The sequence below is a fragment of the Strongyloides ratti genome (assembly GCF_001040885.1).
Source record: "Strongyloides ratti genome assembly S_ratti_ED321, chromosome : 2".
NCBI lineage: Eukaryota > Metazoa > Nematoda > Chromadorea > Rhabditida > Strongyloididae > Strongyloides > Strongyloides ratti.
The window spans coordinates 2,233,281-2,251,868 of NC_037308.1; the positions used below are offsets into that span (position 1 = coordinate 2,233,281).

At 23.6% G+C, this 18,588-nt stretch overlaps 8 protein-coding genes across 8 annotated transcripts; 5 read left to right on the forward strand and 3 right to left on the reverse strand.

Moving 5' to 3' along the window:
- Positions 1-280: 280 nt before the first annotated feature.
- On the reverse strand, positions 281-3,004 carry SRAE_2000069700 (Beta-mannosidase; the record flags this gene model as incomplete). The annotated part of the gene is made up of 2 exons (XM_024651558.1): positions 281-2,677; positions 2,726-3,004. The coding sequence occupies 2 exons, from the start codon at positions 3,002-3,004 to the stop codon at positions 281-283; spliced, it is 2,676 nt and encodes an 891-aa protein (XP_024505224.1).
- Positions 3,005-3,538: 534 nt separating this feature from the next.
- Positions 3,539-3,928, forward strand: SRAE_2000069800 (Ground-like domain-containing protein; the record flags this gene model as incomplete). The annotated part of the gene is made up of 2 exons (XM_024651559.1): positions 3,539-3,706; positions 3,755-3,928. 2 exons carry the CDS (start codon positions 3,539-3,541, stop codon positions 3,926-3,928), a joined length of 342 nt encoding a protein of 113 aa, XP_024505225.1.
- A 525-nt stretch (positions 3,929-4,453) lies between these two features.
- On the reverse strand, positions 4,454-4,642 carry SRAE_2000069850 (Hypothetical protein; the record flags this gene model as incomplete). The annotated part of the gene is made up of 1 exon (XM_024651560.1): positions 4,454-4,642. One exon carries the CDS (start codon positions 4,640-4,642, stop codon positions 4,454-4,456), a length of 189 nt encoding a protein of 62 aa, XP_024505226.1.
- A 1,269-nt stretch (positions 4,643-5,911) lies between these two features.
- SRAE_2000069900 (FI16515p1) lies at positions 5,912-7,736 on the forward strand (the record flags this gene model as incomplete). Its single annotated transcript, XM_024651561.1, has 3 exons — positions 5,912-5,947; positions 6,087-6,159; positions 6,229-7,736. The coding sequence occupies 3 exons, from the start codon at positions 5,912-5,914 to the stop codon at positions 7,734-7,736; spliced, it is 1,617 nt and encodes a 538-aa protein (XP_024505227.1).
- A 2,395-nt stretch (positions 7,737-10,131) lies between these two features.
- On the forward strand, positions 10,132-11,070 carry SRAE_2000070000 (Serine/arginine-rich splicing factor 1; the record flags this gene model as incomplete). The annotated part of the gene is made up of 2 exons (XM_024651563.1): positions 10,132-10,295; positions 10,347-11,070. The coding sequence occupies 2 exons, from the start codon at positions 10,132-10,134 to the stop codon at positions 11,068-11,070; spliced, it is 888 nt and encodes a 295-aa protein (XP_024505228.1).
- Positions 11,071-11,413: 343 nt separating this feature from the next.
- SRAE_2000070100 (Aldehyde dehydrogenase family 1 member A3) lies at positions 11,414-13,546 on the forward strand (the record flags this gene model as incomplete). Its single annotated transcript, XM_024651564.1, has 2 exons — positions 11,414-11,866; positions 11,903-13,546. 2 exons carry the CDS (start codon positions 11,414-11,416, stop codon positions 13,544-13,546), a joined length of 2,097 nt encoding a protein of 698 aa, XP_024505229.1.
- Positions 13,547-13,783: 237 nt separating this feature from the next.
- SRAE_2000070200 (Rho GTPase-activating protein domain and SH2 domain and Protein kinase C-like, phorbol ester/diacylglycerol binding domain and Rho GTPase activation protein domain and Diacylglycerol/phorbol-ester binding domain-containing protein) lies at positions 13,784-15,144 on the reverse strand (the record flags this gene model as incomplete). Its single annotated transcript, XM_024651565.1, has 3 exons — positions 13,784-14,739; positions 14,803-14,875; positions 14,935-15,144. The coding sequence occupies 3 exons, from the start codon at positions 15,142-15,144 to the stop codon at positions 13,784-13,786; spliced, it is 1,239 nt and encodes a 412-aa protein (XP_024505230.1).
- A 1,497-nt stretch (positions 15,145-16,641) lies between these two features.
- SRAE_2000070300 (Hypothetical protein) lies at positions 16,642-17,418 on the forward strand (the record flags this gene model as incomplete). The annotated part of the gene is made up of 3 exons (XM_024651566.1): positions 16,642-16,682; positions 16,740-17,153; positions 17,196-17,418. The coding sequence occupies 3 exons, from the start codon at positions 16,642-16,644 to the stop codon at positions 17,416-17,418; spliced, it is 678 nt and encodes a 225-aa protein (XP_024505231.1).
- Between the last annotated feature and the right edge of the window lie 1,170 nt (positions 17,419-18,588).

Here is an 18,588-nt window from a genome sequence, read left to right on the forward strand (position 1 = left end):
TTTTTTTAGCAATAATTACTTTTCTTACATTTATACTTTATTATTAATTATTATTGTTGCATTTTTTTAAAACAAAAAAAAATACATTGTTTAAAACATGATTTTGAAATAGTAGTAGTTTAAAAGAAATTTTAAAAATCATTTATCAAATTTAAATTTAATTATATTATAACATGAATTAAACATTAGTGTTCAAAAAGTATGTTTTGCACGGAGTAATATTTTTATAATTTATAATATTTTTTATCAAAAAAATAAATGAACAAATATTTTATTATTTTTAACTACTAAAACCACATGTGTCTAAAAAACATACAATTAAATCGCTTTTTGATAGTTTTATATTATAACTATTTGAAACAATTTTTAATTTTAATATTTTTTTAAAAGTAACCATACTAAAAGAATTATCATTAAATTCATAAATAATGTCAGGATTAGTTCTTTTTATTTCTTCTGATAAATCTATCCATACTAGTGGAATAATATTTTGACATTTTAAAATTATTTCATAATTATTTTTGTCTACTTTAGTTACCTCTTCAATTTCCAAAGTATTATTAATAAATGGAACATTAAAAAATTTATCTGGATATAAATAAGAAATTGGTGATAATTCTTCTTCTTTTTCTGAAACGATTATTGAACTAATAAAATACTCCTCAATACGATTAATTCTTTGAGGATATTTTATATCAGTTGAACTTAATTTTGAAATTTTTGATATTTTAATTTTTTCAATATATATTGGATTTAAATTAGATTCCCATGCATATGTATATATTTTGATTGTTGCGTTGTAAATATCATAATTTTTATCATTAATTATATTAATTAATAAATTGTTATTTTTAACATCAAGAAATATTACAATATCATTGAAGAAACGTTTTGCATGATACATTAATGGTTTCCATTTTAAGTTAAAATCTATACTACTCCAGGATGGAGCTGCCCAAACATCATTAAGTTGCCAAAACATTGCACACATTGTATGACCTTTTCCTTCTGAATTAATTTTTGATCTCCATGATCTATAGTGTAATGATTGTTTTTCAATAGCTATAGCTTGGTGTACCTGTGTTAAATAAGTAAATCGGGGTAAATAATCATTATATGTATAATTAAAATTTATTTTAAAATGACCAAGAATCAGTGCTTGTAATGCTATTTCTCCTAAATTATGATGTTGTCTAGACAATAATTTGTTATTAAATGGTTTGTAATCCATTCCGAGATATCTTTTCATAGTCTCAGGATCAGGATAAGATTGAATACCGTACTCTGTTGAACATCGAGGAATAAGAAAAGTTGAAGTATTCCAAAGATTTGAAAAATCATTATAATAATGAATATCACCATACAATTCAGACATTGGATTCAAAGATATTCCATCATCTTCTTCTGTTTTAATACCATTACTTGGACTACTAATAACAAAAGGTCTTGAAGAGTCTATTGATGTAACAATTTTTTTAATATTATTAATATAAAAAATTTTATACTCTTCATAATGTTTTTTATTAGTATTCCACCATTTTCTTAATCCTATTTCATTTTCATTATTACCAGCCCATATAATAATACTTGGATGATGAGATAATCTTAAAATTTGTTGTCTGATTTCTTCATTAACATTTTTTATAAAATTTTCATCTATTGGATATAAGGCACATGCAAACATCAAATCATGCCATATAAGTATTCCTAGTTCATCAGCTAAGTCATAAAATTTATCTGTTTCATAAGTACCACCACCCCAAATTCTTAATGAATTCATATTACTTTTAATTAAAGATTTTAGTAAATATTTTTTTCTTTCCCAATTTTGGTTACCATCTCCAGTATCTGTAATATTAATAGGAATATAATTAGTTCCTTTTAAAAATATTGGTATATCATTGATAATAAAATAAAAATTTCTTCCTTTTTTAAAATTTTTTTCATCAATAAAATCTTGATTTAATTTAACACTTCGAAATGCTATTCTAATTTTTTGCTGAATTAAATTTTCTGTTGAAGCATATAATGTATACAATGATTGATTTCCATAATTAACTGGCCACCAAAGTTTAACATTCTTTTTTAGTACTTTAAAAGTTGTATTAACTTCTGTTTGTTCTGAATTTTTAATTAAAACTTCATTTTTTAAACCTATTTCTGGTAGTGTAAATGATACTTTCTTATTTTTTATTTTATTACCCCAAATATTTGCTTTAACATTAATTATAAAGTAATTATCATAACTATTTATAGTAGAAAATAAGTTTTCAATAATTATATTATCTTGTTCTTCACCAAAAATAATAAAAATATCTTTTTTTATTCCAACACTATCAATTGATGGACCCCAATCCCAACCAAATGATGCTTGATTTTTTCTAATAAAATTTACATGATTTAAACCTTTAATAATTGATGGTTGTGATTCAGGATACAATATTATTTCATGTATATTTTTATAATCATTAAAAGCTTTTTCTCCATATTTAGGGTTTGAATAAAATACTATTGTTAGATTATTATTTTTTTCTTTCAATATAGTTTGAAAAGTATTTGATAAAAGATTTATTACATTTTTCTTATGCTGATTGGCAAGATTACTAATTAATATATTGTTCATAAAGACATCTGCTATCGTATCAATTTCATTTAGATAAAGTTTTTGATAAAATGACTATAAAAATACAATATTAATTGATTGATAAAACTAAACTAGACATACTTTTAATAAATTTTTATCAACATCAAATTTTGTTGTAAATATCCATGTTTTATAACTAACCCATTGATTTTTAATATAATTTATTGAATATAAAGTATTTGGTATTATAGATAATCTTTCTAAATCTCCAAATATATGACCAGGAATAATTGCATCACCTTTATAATTACCATCTGAAGATTCAAATTGCCATTTTATTTCATTTGATGAGGAAAGATTTAATATTTGTTTTGAAATAGAAAGTTTCAAACATAGATAAAGTAGAAGTAATGTTTTCATAATTTCTTATATTTATTTGTATTATTACTAATCATTAACATAATATATATAAATATATTTATTTTAAAATGTTATTAATAAAAATATTCTTATTTAATTATTTGATGTATAGATATATCTTAAACTTTAAGCATTGGATCAACGTATATTTATAATATAAATTTCTTTAAATATATGTCATATTCTTAAGTTCAACTATTAATCAAAGTTTTAATAAAGTATTTAAAAGAAAAACATGAAAAAGGGATATTATTAATAATATGATATTATTTTAAGAAGTTATATATTTAAAAATAGACTTATTAATAACTTTTGTATATAAACTTTTAAAACATTTGTTATTGTATATTTAAAAATATTTTATTATTGATAATAATAAAATAAAAAAAAGATATGAATAGAAATATTTATTTAATAAGTTTTTTACTAATTTTTTTATCTATTTATTTTGTCTTTTCAATAAAAACTTCAAAATTTTCTATAAATAAAAAATATGACATAGATGTTCCAAAAGAATTTGAAGTTGGTGATATTATGTATGATAATCAACAGGAAAACAAAAACACAACTAATTCTCAGAAACAATTTACTACTAATAATAAAAAAGATAAAACTAAGAATTCCAAACCAACTACTACTTCAAAAGTAACAACAAAAAATACACAATGTAATAATGAAACATTAAAAAAAATTTTAAAAAATGTATGTTTGTCTTTTTTTAATATATAAAAATTATTAATATTTTTATAGAATATCCTTGAGACGGCTTCAGTCTCCAAAAGAGCAATCTATCATACGGCTGTCTCAGAAATGGGTGAATATTTTAATGTAATTTGTTCTGAACACTCATTTAGTTTCCTGGCTAATGCTCAAACATTTTGTCATTTAACTGTTAAAAAAATTTCCTGTCTTGCTTATAAATAATAATATATTACAAATTATTCTTCTACATTTTTATATTTTTAAAATTTAATTAATCAAAGATCACGTTTATTAATTAATATAAATATTTTTTTTTTAGTTTATATATTATAAAATATTATATATTTTCTTTATGTTATAAAATTATCTTTGACATTACATAATTAATAAAATATTTCCTTACGTGTAGGCGAAAAAGGAATCCCCATTATATGAAAAATAATGTATGAAAATGTTTTGATTTTTTTTATTGTAATTATGTGGCGTGATATTTTATATAAAATATTGTTGTTTAAAATATCTTTAATTTTTATGGAACTAGTTATCATCAATTAAACATTATCATTGGGTAAAAATTTATTGTATATCAAACTTTTTTTTATCAATTCTTTACAAAACCCGCTAAAGAAATTTAATATATATTGGCAAATTAAAAAAAAAAATCAAATATGTTATCAAGTAATTAATATATGTGTACTTCATCCATCCATATATTTATTTAAAAAAATAGAAATTATATCATTCTCCTTAGTGATCTTCAATTTCTTTAGCTTCAGCTTTTGCAACGAAGTAAGGCAAAATAATTGAAATTGGTAGTATATATAACATACCTCCAAAAACATTTTTTATTGTTGGTTTAGCAAATGATAATAAAGCTTGAAATGTAGCCATAATGATAAAAGAAAATTCTAATACATTAACAATTGTTCCAATCATTTTAATAGTAGTAATAATATAATAAATTCCAGAATATAGTTTATCTTTTACCTAAGGGTAAAAAAATTTTAATTTGGAAAATTAATTAATATAAAATATCATCATACTAACAAATAATACTCATTTTATACCCATTATTTATTGTAAAGGGAGGGGTGAACCAATTGAAAATTTCCTGCTTAATTATTAAGATAAAAATATAATTACTTCTGCTATATAAAAAAAAAGGTTATCTCTCTATTATATTATTTCTAATATAGGAGAAGAGACAACCCCAACAACTGATAAAGATCAACAAATAATATGTCTTTCTACATAAAATTGCAAATAATTAACAAAAAAAAAATATATATAGAAAGGGCCTTTCTCATATTAAAATGTGTAAAGAAAAAGAAAAATAAAAGTATGATTGCACATTTTTAAATATTGTATCTATCTTTCTGATAACTCAATTTTTCATAATTTTTGCAAACCATCAGTCTTATATATCATTGAAATAAAAAAATTTCATTGAAACCTTTTTCCATAAATTACAGTTAAATGATTAGAATATAAAAAAAAAACAATAAAATGACATATAAAACATCAATTTTATTTTTTTACTTTGATTAATATTACAATCACATTTTATTGTGATTTTTGTTTGCAACAAAGAACGAGCAATGAAATATTCACGTGAAAGACATTATTTATCTGTACAACAGATGATAATTTCAATGAAAAACATATTTTTATAATAAAATATTTTAAGATAGAACATATGAAATACATTTACTTTGTTTGTTCTCATTAATCTCCTTATTTCAAGTACTATTGTATTTTAATCGTACTCCATTAAAAATATTATCTTTTTCATATTGATGATCAAATAATTGTTTTGATTAGAAAAAAAAATAGATAAAAATTATCATTACAAATTTGGTAAGAATATTTTATATTTGTATTTCAGGGGAAAAAAAAATAAATTAATTGAAATTTTTTAATTTAATTTAATTTAATTTTTGTATTTGATTATTAATTATTTTAAAATAAATATAAAATCTTTTTTAAATTTATATATATATAATGAGAAATATTTTGTTTAAATTTTAGTTTGACAAACTTTATCAAAAAGATACTTCATCTCTATTAATAACATAAAGGCACAATCTACTACTATTAGATGATAAATCAATGATGTTATAACTGATAAATATATATATATATCTATTTTAAAACACGGCAATATTATAAAAATTTATTGAAATAATATTTTAAAGTTTAAAAATTATGACTAAAAATAGAAGTAATTCAAGTTTAGATGTTGTAAGTTTAAATAATAAACAGTACTTATTTTTTGAATGTCTCTTATCAGACTAAAAACATTATCAAATATATTAATTATTATTTTAACAAAAAAATAATAAAAATAATAAAAATATTATTTAAATATTTATATTTTTAGGTTCATAGTGGTATGGTATTAATATCTGATGGTAAAGGTAGAGGAAAATTATCAAAACTTTTATTAACAAAAGGTAAGAATAATAATATAAATATTAAAAAAAATAAATAATAATAAAAAAATTAACTATTTTTTTTTTAAGAATTACTTTATATTCAAATTCCAATAGAAAGTTATAATAATAATGGTAATAATAATAGTAATAATAATACTATACCAAGAGTTCCATCTTTTCATCAACAACAACAACCATCAAATACTATTGAGGCAACTGATTTAACAACAACAACTCGTACAATAACAATACAAAAAAAATCACAAATATTAGGTATATCTATTAAAGGTGGTGTTGATGAGACAGCAATCCTACCAATAGTAATATCTAAAATAGCTCCAAATACACCAGCAGATGAATGTACACAATTATATATTGGTGATATAATTTTAGAAATAAATGGTATCTCTGTTGAAGGAAAGACACATGATGATGTAGTTAAAATTTTAAAAGATATTGATACAACAGTAACATTAACAGTTAAAAGTTGCCCACAAATAGCACCTATTCTTAGAACAGCTAATTCAGAAAAAGTTAAAAGTTCACATAGTATTTCTGATATTTTTACAGAACCATTACCATTTAAAAGTGCCCTTAAATCAAGTGTTTCTGTTAATGATATTAAAAGTAATACAAAAAATATTGATGAACCTGTTTTACAAGGTGAAGGTAAAGATGGATGGAAAACAATTAATAAATTACCATTACCAATGGCACAATTAAGTAGATATTTATGGGGAACTGATAAAATAAGAAATAATGCTTTTGAATTAAGAACTGTTGATGGAAGAACCTCAAATATTATTCATTGTGAAGATAAAAAAGCTGTAGAACAATGGATAAAACAAATTCAAAATCACATAAATAATCTTAATCATAAATCAATGAAAATATCAAATAAATTTCTTCATGCTTCAGAAAAAATTCAATATATTGGTTGGGCTGATGAAAGAATACCAGATACCTTTTGTGATGATGTTCAAATTAGATGGAGTGGTAGATTTATAATATTAAAAGGAACAGATTTATGTATTTTTGAATCACCACCATTAAATGCAGATGATTTAAATAATAAATGTTTATTTATGTATAAAATTATTGAAACAGTCATGAAAACAGCAATTCCAAAAAAAGATAGACGTGATTGTGTATTAGAAATTGAATCAGCTGATGGTGGAAAACATTATTTATCCTTTAACTCATTTACTCAACTTCAAACTTTTGAATCAACTTATTATGATTCAGTTTATAAAAGTATCAAAGCTACACAATGTAAAACATTTGCTTGTTCCTATCTTGGAAGACCTTCAGGTCTTGTTATTCATATTGTTAATGGTATTAGTCTTTATGATATACCTACCAAACAATATGTATGGAATTATAAGTTTAGTGATTTAGAAAGTTCTAGTGATGATGGAAAGATAAGACTTCATTTGGTTTTTAAAAAATTTATAAATAAGCAAAAAGAAATTATTGAAATTAAGGATATTGAGTGTGACCAAGTTATTAATTTAATAATGACATTACATTCGTTTTATATAGCTAAAATTATGGGCGTTTATCCTGATTATCTTAAAGTTATGCCATTGTCATAAAAACTATTTTACTAAAATTATTTTTAATTTATTAAAATAGTAACTTATAAAAATATCAGAATTTTTGAATTCAACAAAAAAAAAACAAGGCATACCTCTTTGATAAAAATAATTTTAGTAAAAGTAGCTTTGTTTTCAATTAATTTTTGTAGAATTTGATGAAAACATGAACATACCTTTTTGCCTCTAAATTTAAAGTTTCGAAAATTGTTATTTTTTTAGAAATCTTTTTAAAAATGATTTATAAATTATACCTTAAAATTAATCTTAATAAATTTATTTTCAAAAAAGCCATTGAAATTTAATTATATATTATTGAAAGAATAAAAACTTATTTTTTCATCTAAAGTTATCATATCTACCTTCAAAATTTGAATTTAAATTTAAAGTATCATATGTCCCACATATATGTTTATTCTCCTGTAAAATAAAGTTGTTAAATAACTATTTAAAAAGCGTTATTAACTTTATTTATTATTTGTTCTTTTTTAATTTTCTATCAGGAAGAAAGTTTCAAAATAAATTTTTTTCAAAAAAATGTTATTTTTTATAAATATATTTATTATTTTTATAGTTAAAACTTTTATATTTAATTTTTTAAAAACGTGATTTTTTACAGTCTTTTGTAATTCCAGATTCAAAGAAATTTCTTATATTGTGATTTTAAAATCTGCTTTTTTTTATCTATAAATTTTAAAATAAGTTAGATATTAAAAAGTTAACAATAATTGTTTTCATGATTATTACAAGAACCAATTAAATTAAAATCATATGATAGATATTTTTAGTATCTAGAAGCGTATTTTGATTTTAGCCAAGTTTCTTTTTTATAGGAAAGTTAATCTTTATTTAAAAAATTTTATTTTTTCACAATTAATACAATTTTTTCTCAAAGGGAAGTTTTCTTAATTAAATATTTGAAATTAAAATAAATTTTACTAATTTTAATTTTTTCTATGTAATACAGAAACTTTTTTCTTATAAAAAAAATTAATAACTAAAATTGTTGAACAATTATCTATATAATTATTTAAGACATTTTTAAAATTAATCATTTCATTCTTAAGATTATTTACTTTTTTATCTTTAATTTTTATTTAGAAATTTTTTTTATTCCTTTCTATATTTTTAATATATCTTTTAATTTATCTTTTATCGGGCCAAACATCAATATTTTGACCATTTATTGACATCTCCAAAATGACCTATATCTTAAAACGAAAATTCTTAAAACGTTTAAAAGTATAAAGTAACATTTTCCCAAATTAAATATTGTATCATGGTGATGGATATTTTGTAGCTATCAGTGACAAGATTCTTTTATTTATTTTTTATTCAAAATTTTATTAATCCTTATTATTTTTATCGCAGTTCGGATCAATTTTTTTGCCAAAAATTATTATGTTGAATATTGTTGTGATTTCTCTCAAGATCGCTGTTTCCCAAAAAAAAAATTAATGATTTATGGAGATTGTGAAGCGCATGGACAGAGAGAGATAAATGTGTAATTTGTTGTTGGAGAGGACTCTGTGTATTAATCATGTTTGACAGAGAGCTTTGCAAGCTGTTTGTTATTTTCTAGAGATGCATGTCTTCGAGAGACAAAAAAAAATAGAAAGTTAAATAAATTGCGCAGAATCTTGTAGGATTTTATAAAATGTAGTATTTATTATCTATATTGTATTGCTATATTATTATTGTTCTTTTTTTTTTAATTTATCTTATTAATATAATTTTTTTAATAATCCTTTAAAAAACCAGGAGGAGTACGTTTCATATTTGTCAGAAGAGGTGTATATTTTGTAGGATTGATTCTTTGCTTCATCTGGACTCTGATATGTACATTTTTCAATATTGTGCATATCCAAGGGACACATCACAATTTTATGTATGAAGCTATATTTTGATTTTCCTGGGATCAAAAGACATTATATTATCAAAATATGTCGCGGTTACAAAATTAATGTTGTTGATAAAATTTCAAATTTATTAGTATGTTGTTACTACCACCGGAGGATAAACCGGGAAGGAGATTAGATGATTACCCTTAATCACACATTCAGACTGTTGTGGGATGGATATTGTACTCTAAAATACTTTAAGGATTTTTAAATAAGTTTTAAATGTAATAATAACTTTTTTTTAAAAGTTTTACATATTTCTTAATAAGCGCGTACTAACATTTTTTTTTTGTATGTAGTAGAAAAAAAAAACTGGAGATACAGTAGTTATTAGTGACTTAAAAAGAACCGTTTTAGTTTTTGTTACGGATATATAACATAAAGAAGATGTACAAAATTCTACATCTAATTAGCTTTATTTTTGATGCGTTTCTTATTTTATATTTTTGTAATAATTTTTTACTTTTTTAGAGGAAAGGGTGTGTCTGTGAAATATGCGTAGTGAAGGATCGAAAATTTATGTTGGAAATTTACCTGATGACATCCGTGAACGGGATGTGGAAGATTTATTCTACAAATATGGAAGAATAAGAAATATTAAAATAAGGGGCAGACATGGCGGTCCAGCATTTGCATTTGTTGAATTTGACGATTGGAGGTAAGCTTGAGTATATTTTTTTTTATAATTTAATATATTTATTTTTTTTAGAGATGCAAGAGATGCAATTCAGGGACGTGATGGAATAAGAGTAGAAGGTAGTAGAATTCGTGTTGAAATGGTCAAAGGAAATGGACCACGTGGTCGTGGAGGATTTAGTGGTGGAAGAAATGATTACCAAGATGTCCGATCAAGGCGTGGAAATTACAGACAGTCAACAGGATATAGTGTTAGAGTTAGTGGTTTGCCTCCTTCAGGATCATGGCAAGACCTTAAAGATCATATGAGATCTGCTGGTGAAATAGCTTTTGCCGATGTATACAAAGATGGTACAGGAATTGTTGAGTTTCGTTCACCTTCAGCTGTTGATAAGGCTATAGATGAATTAGATAACTCTGAATTTACTTCACATGAAAAAGAAAAATCAAGAATTCGCCTTAGTAGAGAGACAAAACGTGATCGTTCTGGTTCTAGAAGTCGTTCACGTACTCGTAGTCGTAGTCGTAGTCGAAGCCGCAGTCGTAGTCGTAGTCGTACACCATCTGATCGCCGAAGTCGCAGTACATCAGTTAAAAGAAGTAGAAGTGATTCACCAGGTAAAAGTAGATCTAGATCAAGATCGAGAACAAGAACACGTTCTCCATCTATAGACAGAACTCCAAGAAGTGCCTCACGTTCTCCAAAGTCGAGAAGTCGTTCAGGTTCAAGAGATCGTCGTAATGGAAGTGACAGTCGTAGAAGTCATTCTATGTCTAGATCCCCAACACCTGAATAAAATTACTTCAACCTCTCTTCTTTTTCATTAAAAATCTTTTTAAAATTTTCTTTTTTGTTTAAATCATCATTAATTGTACAACTCCATATTTTATGTGAGTTTTCTGTTTAATTTTTATTGCTGATTTTGTTGTGTACTTATCTTACTTAATCTGCTTACTTACAATAAAAAGTTATCTCGAAGAAAATTTATTGTTTAATAAAAACAATTTCAAGTATATTATATATATTAATATATAATGGTTTTAAAGGGAAGACACATAATTGTAAAGTACTCTAACATGAAATTGTTATCTCTTTTCTTCTTTTTCTTTATTGAATAAATTTACAAATGCGCTTGAAAAATGTTTTTTGGACAAAATATAGGAGATATATTTCTATTATCTAAATTTCCAAATTTAACATCAAATGATAGTTTTGATTCTTCTGTTGCAGCTTCATATCCACAAGCAGTAGAATTTCATTGCGGAATTTTTATTGACAATCAAAGTGTAATACATTCTACACCACAAAATGGTGTTGTTGAAGAAAAATTGATTGATGTTATTAAACATATAAATCCCGATAAAGTAGATATTTTATCAGTGGAACAACCTATTTTGATGAAAGAAAAGGCAATTAAATGGGCAAAGAATCAATTAGGTTGTGGTTATAATCATTTATTTACACCTTATAATGATATTAATGATGAAAAAAAGCCTATATATTGTTCTCAATTAATTATAGAGGCATACAAAAATGCTAACAATGGTTTATTTATTTTTGAAGAGATTTTAATGCGTTTCACTGATGACAAAGTAATAATTAACTTTTTATTGATAATTTTTTTTTAGGGAAAAATTCTCCAATTTTGGGTAGATTATTTTGATAAATTTAACGCTAAAATACCAGATGATAAATTTGGTTCACATCCTGGACAATTTAAAAATTCAAAATTTACTAAATTAATATTTTCTAAATTGTTTACTTATTCAGAAAAAATGTTAAAAAATTTTTTACAGAAACCTAATAATATATTTTCTACTTTAAATTTTGTTTCAAATTCTCTAATAGGAAATGTTGGTTCTAAAACTATTCCTTTAATTTCACCTAGAGATGGTTCTATTTTAAGTAATATATCATTAGCTGATTCAGAATTTTGTAGTAAAACTATTTCTATTGCTAGTAATTCTTATGGAGAATGGAAGAAATTATCTATGACACAAAAATCATCAATTTTTTTGAAAGTTGGTAGATTATTAAGAGAAAATGTTAATTTAATTGCTAAAATTGAATCTATAGATAATGGAAAACCAATTAGAGAGGCTATCTGGGATGTTTTGTCAGCTGCTGATTGTGTAGAATATTTTGCCTCTGCTGACATATCAGGAAGATATTTTCCTTTAGATCAAGCTAATTGTAAAAGTGGTTTTACAAAAAGAGAACCATTTGGTGTTGTTTGTTGTATTGGAGCATGGAATTATCCCATTCAGACTGCTATGTGGAAGATTGCTCCAGCTTTAATATGTGGAAATACTGTTGTTTACAAACCAAGTCCTTTGTCACCTGTTTCTCCTGTTATTTTAGGAATATTATTTGAATATAGTGGTTTACCATCTGGTGTTCTTAATATTATTCAAGGAGATAGTGAGTGTGGAAAAGAGTTATGTCTTGATGAAAATATTAGTAAAGTATCTTTTACTGGTAGTGTTTCAACTGGTCAGGCAATTTTAGGATATTGTTCTAGTAAGATGATTAAACCTGCTACAATGGAACTTGGGGGTAAAAGTTCATTAATTATATGTGAAGATGCTGATATTGAAAGTGCTGTTTATGGAGCAATGATGGCAAATTTTTTTAGCCAAGGTCAAGTTTGTTCTAATGCATCTAAAGTTTTGGTACATAAAAATATTTTACCTATATTTACAAAATTAGTTGTTGAAGAAACTAAAAAATTAGTCATTGGTGATCCATTATCTTCAAAAACACACATCGGAGCATGTATAAGTTTAGAACATATGAGACGTGTCAAAAATTATATTGATAACAGTTTAAAATTAGGAGCAACAAAATTATATGGTGGTGAGATTGTAAAACTTGATGGTGAGTTATCAAATGGCTTTTATTTATCACCTTGTATCTTAACAAATGTTGACAGTAATATGAAAGCTTATCAAGAAGAAATATTTGGTGCTGTCATGATGATAATACCATATGATAATGATGAAAAAGCTTTACAAATAGCTAATGAGACAATATATGGTTTAGCAGCTGGTGTTTTTACAAATGATCTTAAAAAGACTAACTATTTTGTTGATAATCTTATTGCTGGTAACGTTTATATTAATACATATAATGATACTGTTCCACAATTACCATTTGGTGGAATGAAACAATCAGGTTATGGAAGAGAACAAGGACATGCAGCTATTGAAGCTTTTTCACAAATTAAATCTGTTTACTTAAATACCTCTGGAAAAATTGACAATCCATTTTAATATATTGTTTTTTTAATTAAAAAAAATAAAAATTTTGTAATAGATTTTTAAAAAGTAATATAAAAATTTAATAATATTGAAAGAAAATAATATTTTATTATAAAACTTCGGTCTAACAACTAAAGAAAAACAAATTGGTGGTTTGATAGTTAACTCTAGAAACCCCATACTAATTTTTGATGACCTGAAATGTACCCAACCCTTATCAGTATATATATATATAAATATTCATAACTATTAAACATATGGAATAACTCCTGGTGTTTTAATTAGAAAATCCAGCAATAAATGTTGATGTTGTGGTAATGATGGCACACTTCCAGCACAAAAAACAGTTGGGGCAAATATTGTAGCAATATTTGCAACATTCATTTTATTCTTATTTGAATATTCTGCTACCCTTCTTAGATGATTAAGTAGAGCATCTAATGTGTAACAATTCCATTTCTCTAATTTGGTTAATGCTTTTTTGATATGTAATGCTCTTTCTGAAGGATTTTGTGACATACTATAGGCATCACAAAGCATTTGAAAGTTAGAAAATGGTACTAATTGTTGTGGCAATAACCGTAAATATAATTTTAATAACCCTGCCACTGTGTGTATATCATCAACTTCACTTAAATTTACTGAATTTGGATTTGTATCATATTGCTTCCTTAATCTATCCATTTGTTCATGAGAAGCTGAAACACGATATATTCCTTCTATATGGAGACCACGTCTCTCCACTTCATCAATACATTGTTTAAAAACCGGTGCTATTGAAACATTATGTGCTAAACATAATGTTGTTAAATCTACAGCAAACATCCTTTTAACATATTTTGCTTCTGGTCTACAATCATGATAAGCATGTTCACTACATTTTTTATGTGCAGCAAAACCACAATCATTACATTTAACTCCTTGTTGTACTAATCCCCACATAAAATTTCTACAATAATCACAGTAATGAGGCATTTTAAATGTAAAACTTGAAAAATTATGTGGCCTATTTGTGAAATCATCCTCTAAAACAGGTCCATCTGATGAAATATTATTGGCAGCTCTTTGATATATTAAATATGGACTATGTTCATAAACAGCTTCTTCAGCCATCTTTCTAATATATTCAGAGGCATTTTTTTCTAAAAACATTGATATCAAACCATCAGCTACCATTAATTCAAGAGTTTCAAATCTTTTTTCACCTAAATAATGATTACCATCATAATACAACATATAATGGAGAACTTGATTATCGAAAAATATACATAAAGTGTTGGCATTAGCTGATCGTTTAGATGCCCGAACAAGATATGATCCTTCACCAGATTCACGAAGCAACTTAAAAAAATATATATATTAAATTGAACAGATTTTTTTATATCATTTATAAAACTAACTTTTTCAGCTTCTTTTCTTTCAATCAACCCATGATATTCATGCCCATATTGTTTAGGTCTATTTGCTATAAATTTTTTACAAGGAATACATATAGGTTTAGGAGCCTTTTCTTGTAAAACTAATAAATTATGTTTCCAATATCCATCTACACTAATTGAATCATCACCAAATTCATTTGATATCACAGAACGTGGATAAAATTCAGACATTAAAAAAATATATATATATATTGAACTAGATTATATATAGATAATTACACACACTATACGTTGTTAATTGATGTTAGTTGTTGTTAAAATAATATACAATTGTCTCTCTATATCTAAAGATTAATATTATATATATATATATATATAACAATTCTAAGGAGAATACAAATCATTAAAAGTAAATATAAAAGATAAAAATATATTTAAATGAATAGAATTACAAAACGTTGATATAAAAATAAAATATGATATATTTAAAGATTTATTAAATATTAAAATATTAAAACAATAAAATAAATATTAAAATAGTTAGGTTACAAGTAACAAAATAAAATTATCTTAATACTTTATCAATAAACAAAAAGTTTTACTTACAATCTATATAAAATATTTTTAATGAGGTTTGTGTTCATCTTTTACAAATTTTATTGGTAACTAAATATAAATAAATATATATGTATATATTATATATTTTGCGCGACAATAACCAAGAAGTTGAAAGGAGAATAATTATTTATAATAGAAGTTTTCTTTTGCCTCTTATTGATTAATAAATGTATATGCCAACTGAGAAATCCTAATTCTGTTTGTTACATCTTCACAATAGTAGTATAGCTTATGCCATACATAAGAAGGTATAATTGTGCGCAGCTGACATTTTAACAACCATAAAAGTATTCCACAAAAATATCATTTTGAAGAGATTGATAACAATAAATATAAACTTTCAATAAAATATATACAAGTATTATATATCTATAACAAAAATTGCTCTATCTTTGTATATGCTTTGTGTTAAAACGACATTTGTCAAAAGTTATCATTAAAAGAAAAGATTTTTTACTAGATATAATAGAAGTAGTAGAGAGAAAATTAAGAAGATCAAGAGATATAAGAATAATATTGTGATTAAATATGAATAATAATGAAAAGAAAAATAAATTTCTAAATATTGAAACTTTTTACAAATAAATACAAAATCTTAAACTATCAAATTTACCATTTATTTTCTAAATAAATTTATATTAATTTTTTAATTGAATATTATGTAATATTATTGTAATTTTTAAAAAAAATTATATAAATCATTTCGACGTTATAAAAATAATAGTAAATAATACAAAAAAATTAATATAATATCATAATATATGTTTTTATAAAAATTAGATTTAAAATTTTTCTTTTTTTATGTTAAAAATTTTATTTTAACACACTTATATAACAATTATAACAAAAAAAATTTGTAAGCAATTTTTATTTTTGAATGAATTAAATTACTTTTATAAATAACATATATATATTGTCAACAATACAAAAGTGGTATTTAATAATTTAGTCAAAATGACTATAGTTATATTTTTGATATAAATTAAACATATTATAACGATTACTTTATTTTATTTTTTTTTAAATTATATATTATAAAAAATACTTTTATTTAGTAATAAAAGTTTAAAAATCATTTGCATTAATATCAATTAAGTTAGTCCTCTCAAAATGATAAAAAATAAAATATCTTCATTCTTTGTAGTGCAAAGGTAACATTTTACCAAAAATAACATTGGTAGGATTTTAGATAATTTTAATAAATAAAGGTACGGACATACATTTAAAAAAAAATTTTTTTTTTCCTGTATATCTTTATTTTGTCTTATTTTTTACAATTTTATCTATAAAGAAAGAGACATGGATTCAATTCATAGAGAAAGACCAGAACTAAATATAAAACCTTTAACAATAAAGGAACTCAAAGAAATTAGAAAATCTCAAAAATTCTCTGGAATTGTTATTAAAAAATTTGATAAACATTTAACATTTAAATGGAATTGTTTAGATATGCTTGATAAATATATTGGAAAATATAAATATTCTCTTCTTGGTAAATGGATGGCTTCTCTTAATGGTATAGTTTTGGGATGTGTAAAAACAATAGTAAAAAATGATTGTTTAATTATTGAAGATCAAAATTGTCTTCATACAGATGTTTCTTTCTTCTTAATAATATTTTCGTAAGTCTCTAAATTATTAAATTTTTTAAATAATATTTTTAGTCCTAAATTTAATAAATCTTATCAATGTACTGTGACAAAAGTTGAAAAAAGATATGTTCTTGGAAAATTATTTGATATTATTCCTTGTATGGTAAAAAAAGCTCCTGAAGATGTATCTATTGGTTCAGTGATAACTTTTAATTTTGTTAAAGCTGAATTTAAAGGCAAACTTGCTATGCTTTCTGGAACTTTTAACAGCCTTATTGATACCCCTAGTACTTAATTCAATTTTACATTATTATCGTTGTTTTAAATTTGTCTGTTAATTTTTGTTTTTTTTTAGTAGTATTTAATAAATATTTTTATTGCCATTAAAAAGCAGGCTTAATTTTAAAGTCACTAACTTACTAAAAATTTTATTTTAATGTTTGAATAATATACATATGTATAATTTTTTAAAATTACAATGTTGATTAAATAAAATTTTACACACTAAAATAGCAAATAAATAAAAAAAAAGTAATTATAATATTTTTTAAATAAAAATTAAAAAAAACAATTTTTTTTGGAATATTAAAATGCTACTATAGGCACTCGATAGCCCTTGAAATGGGATGAATTTTGAATATAATCAACAATATCCAAAAATTGATAGTTCAGGAGTTATAAGGATTCAAAGATGAGGGGCGAAATCGTGGAATATATTTTTGTAAATCTCTATTTCTATGATAAAATTGTAAATTTTTAAAATAAATTATTTATTCTAGATCACTTTTTTACGACAAATTCATTAAGTATATTTACATCTTTGTAGGACTTCTAAAAATGAAGATATGATACAAAGTCTGGCTGGAAAAAAGTTTTAAGAATCGTGTAATAACTCAAGTCAATGAAGCCCCAGAACTATGTAACTAGATGCGCTGAGCTTCTTTTATAATTTAAGGCATACTCTACATTGAAAAGATTTTTAAATTTTCAACCGTTCTTGAAATATTGTGCTTGGTACTTTTTCGCGCGTAATCTATTGTCACCATTTTTTTATATCTCGAAAGTGGTTAATGATATAAAAAAATTTTGAAGGTAGACCCCATATGGAAACTAATTAGAAGACGATTCCAGAAATCTGTTTACATTTATCTTTATTATGAAGCGAGATATGACGAAAGGCGGAAATTTTTCTAAAATATTCATTGTTCCCGACTTTTCAGTATCTCAGCAAATAATTAAGCTATGAAGATAGGACTAGCTTCATTCGATTTCTATTTAAAAGTAGGTCTAGAATATTAATTTTCATAGCTATGTCATAAATACTTTCAGAGATATAAAAATTGGCTGAAAATTTTCTAGATTTCCTATTTTACCTCTAAAAATGTAAACAAAGAAAAACATCTTTTTTTGGAAATTGAATATGTTACTATATTCATTTGATAGCCCTTGAAATGGGATGAATTTT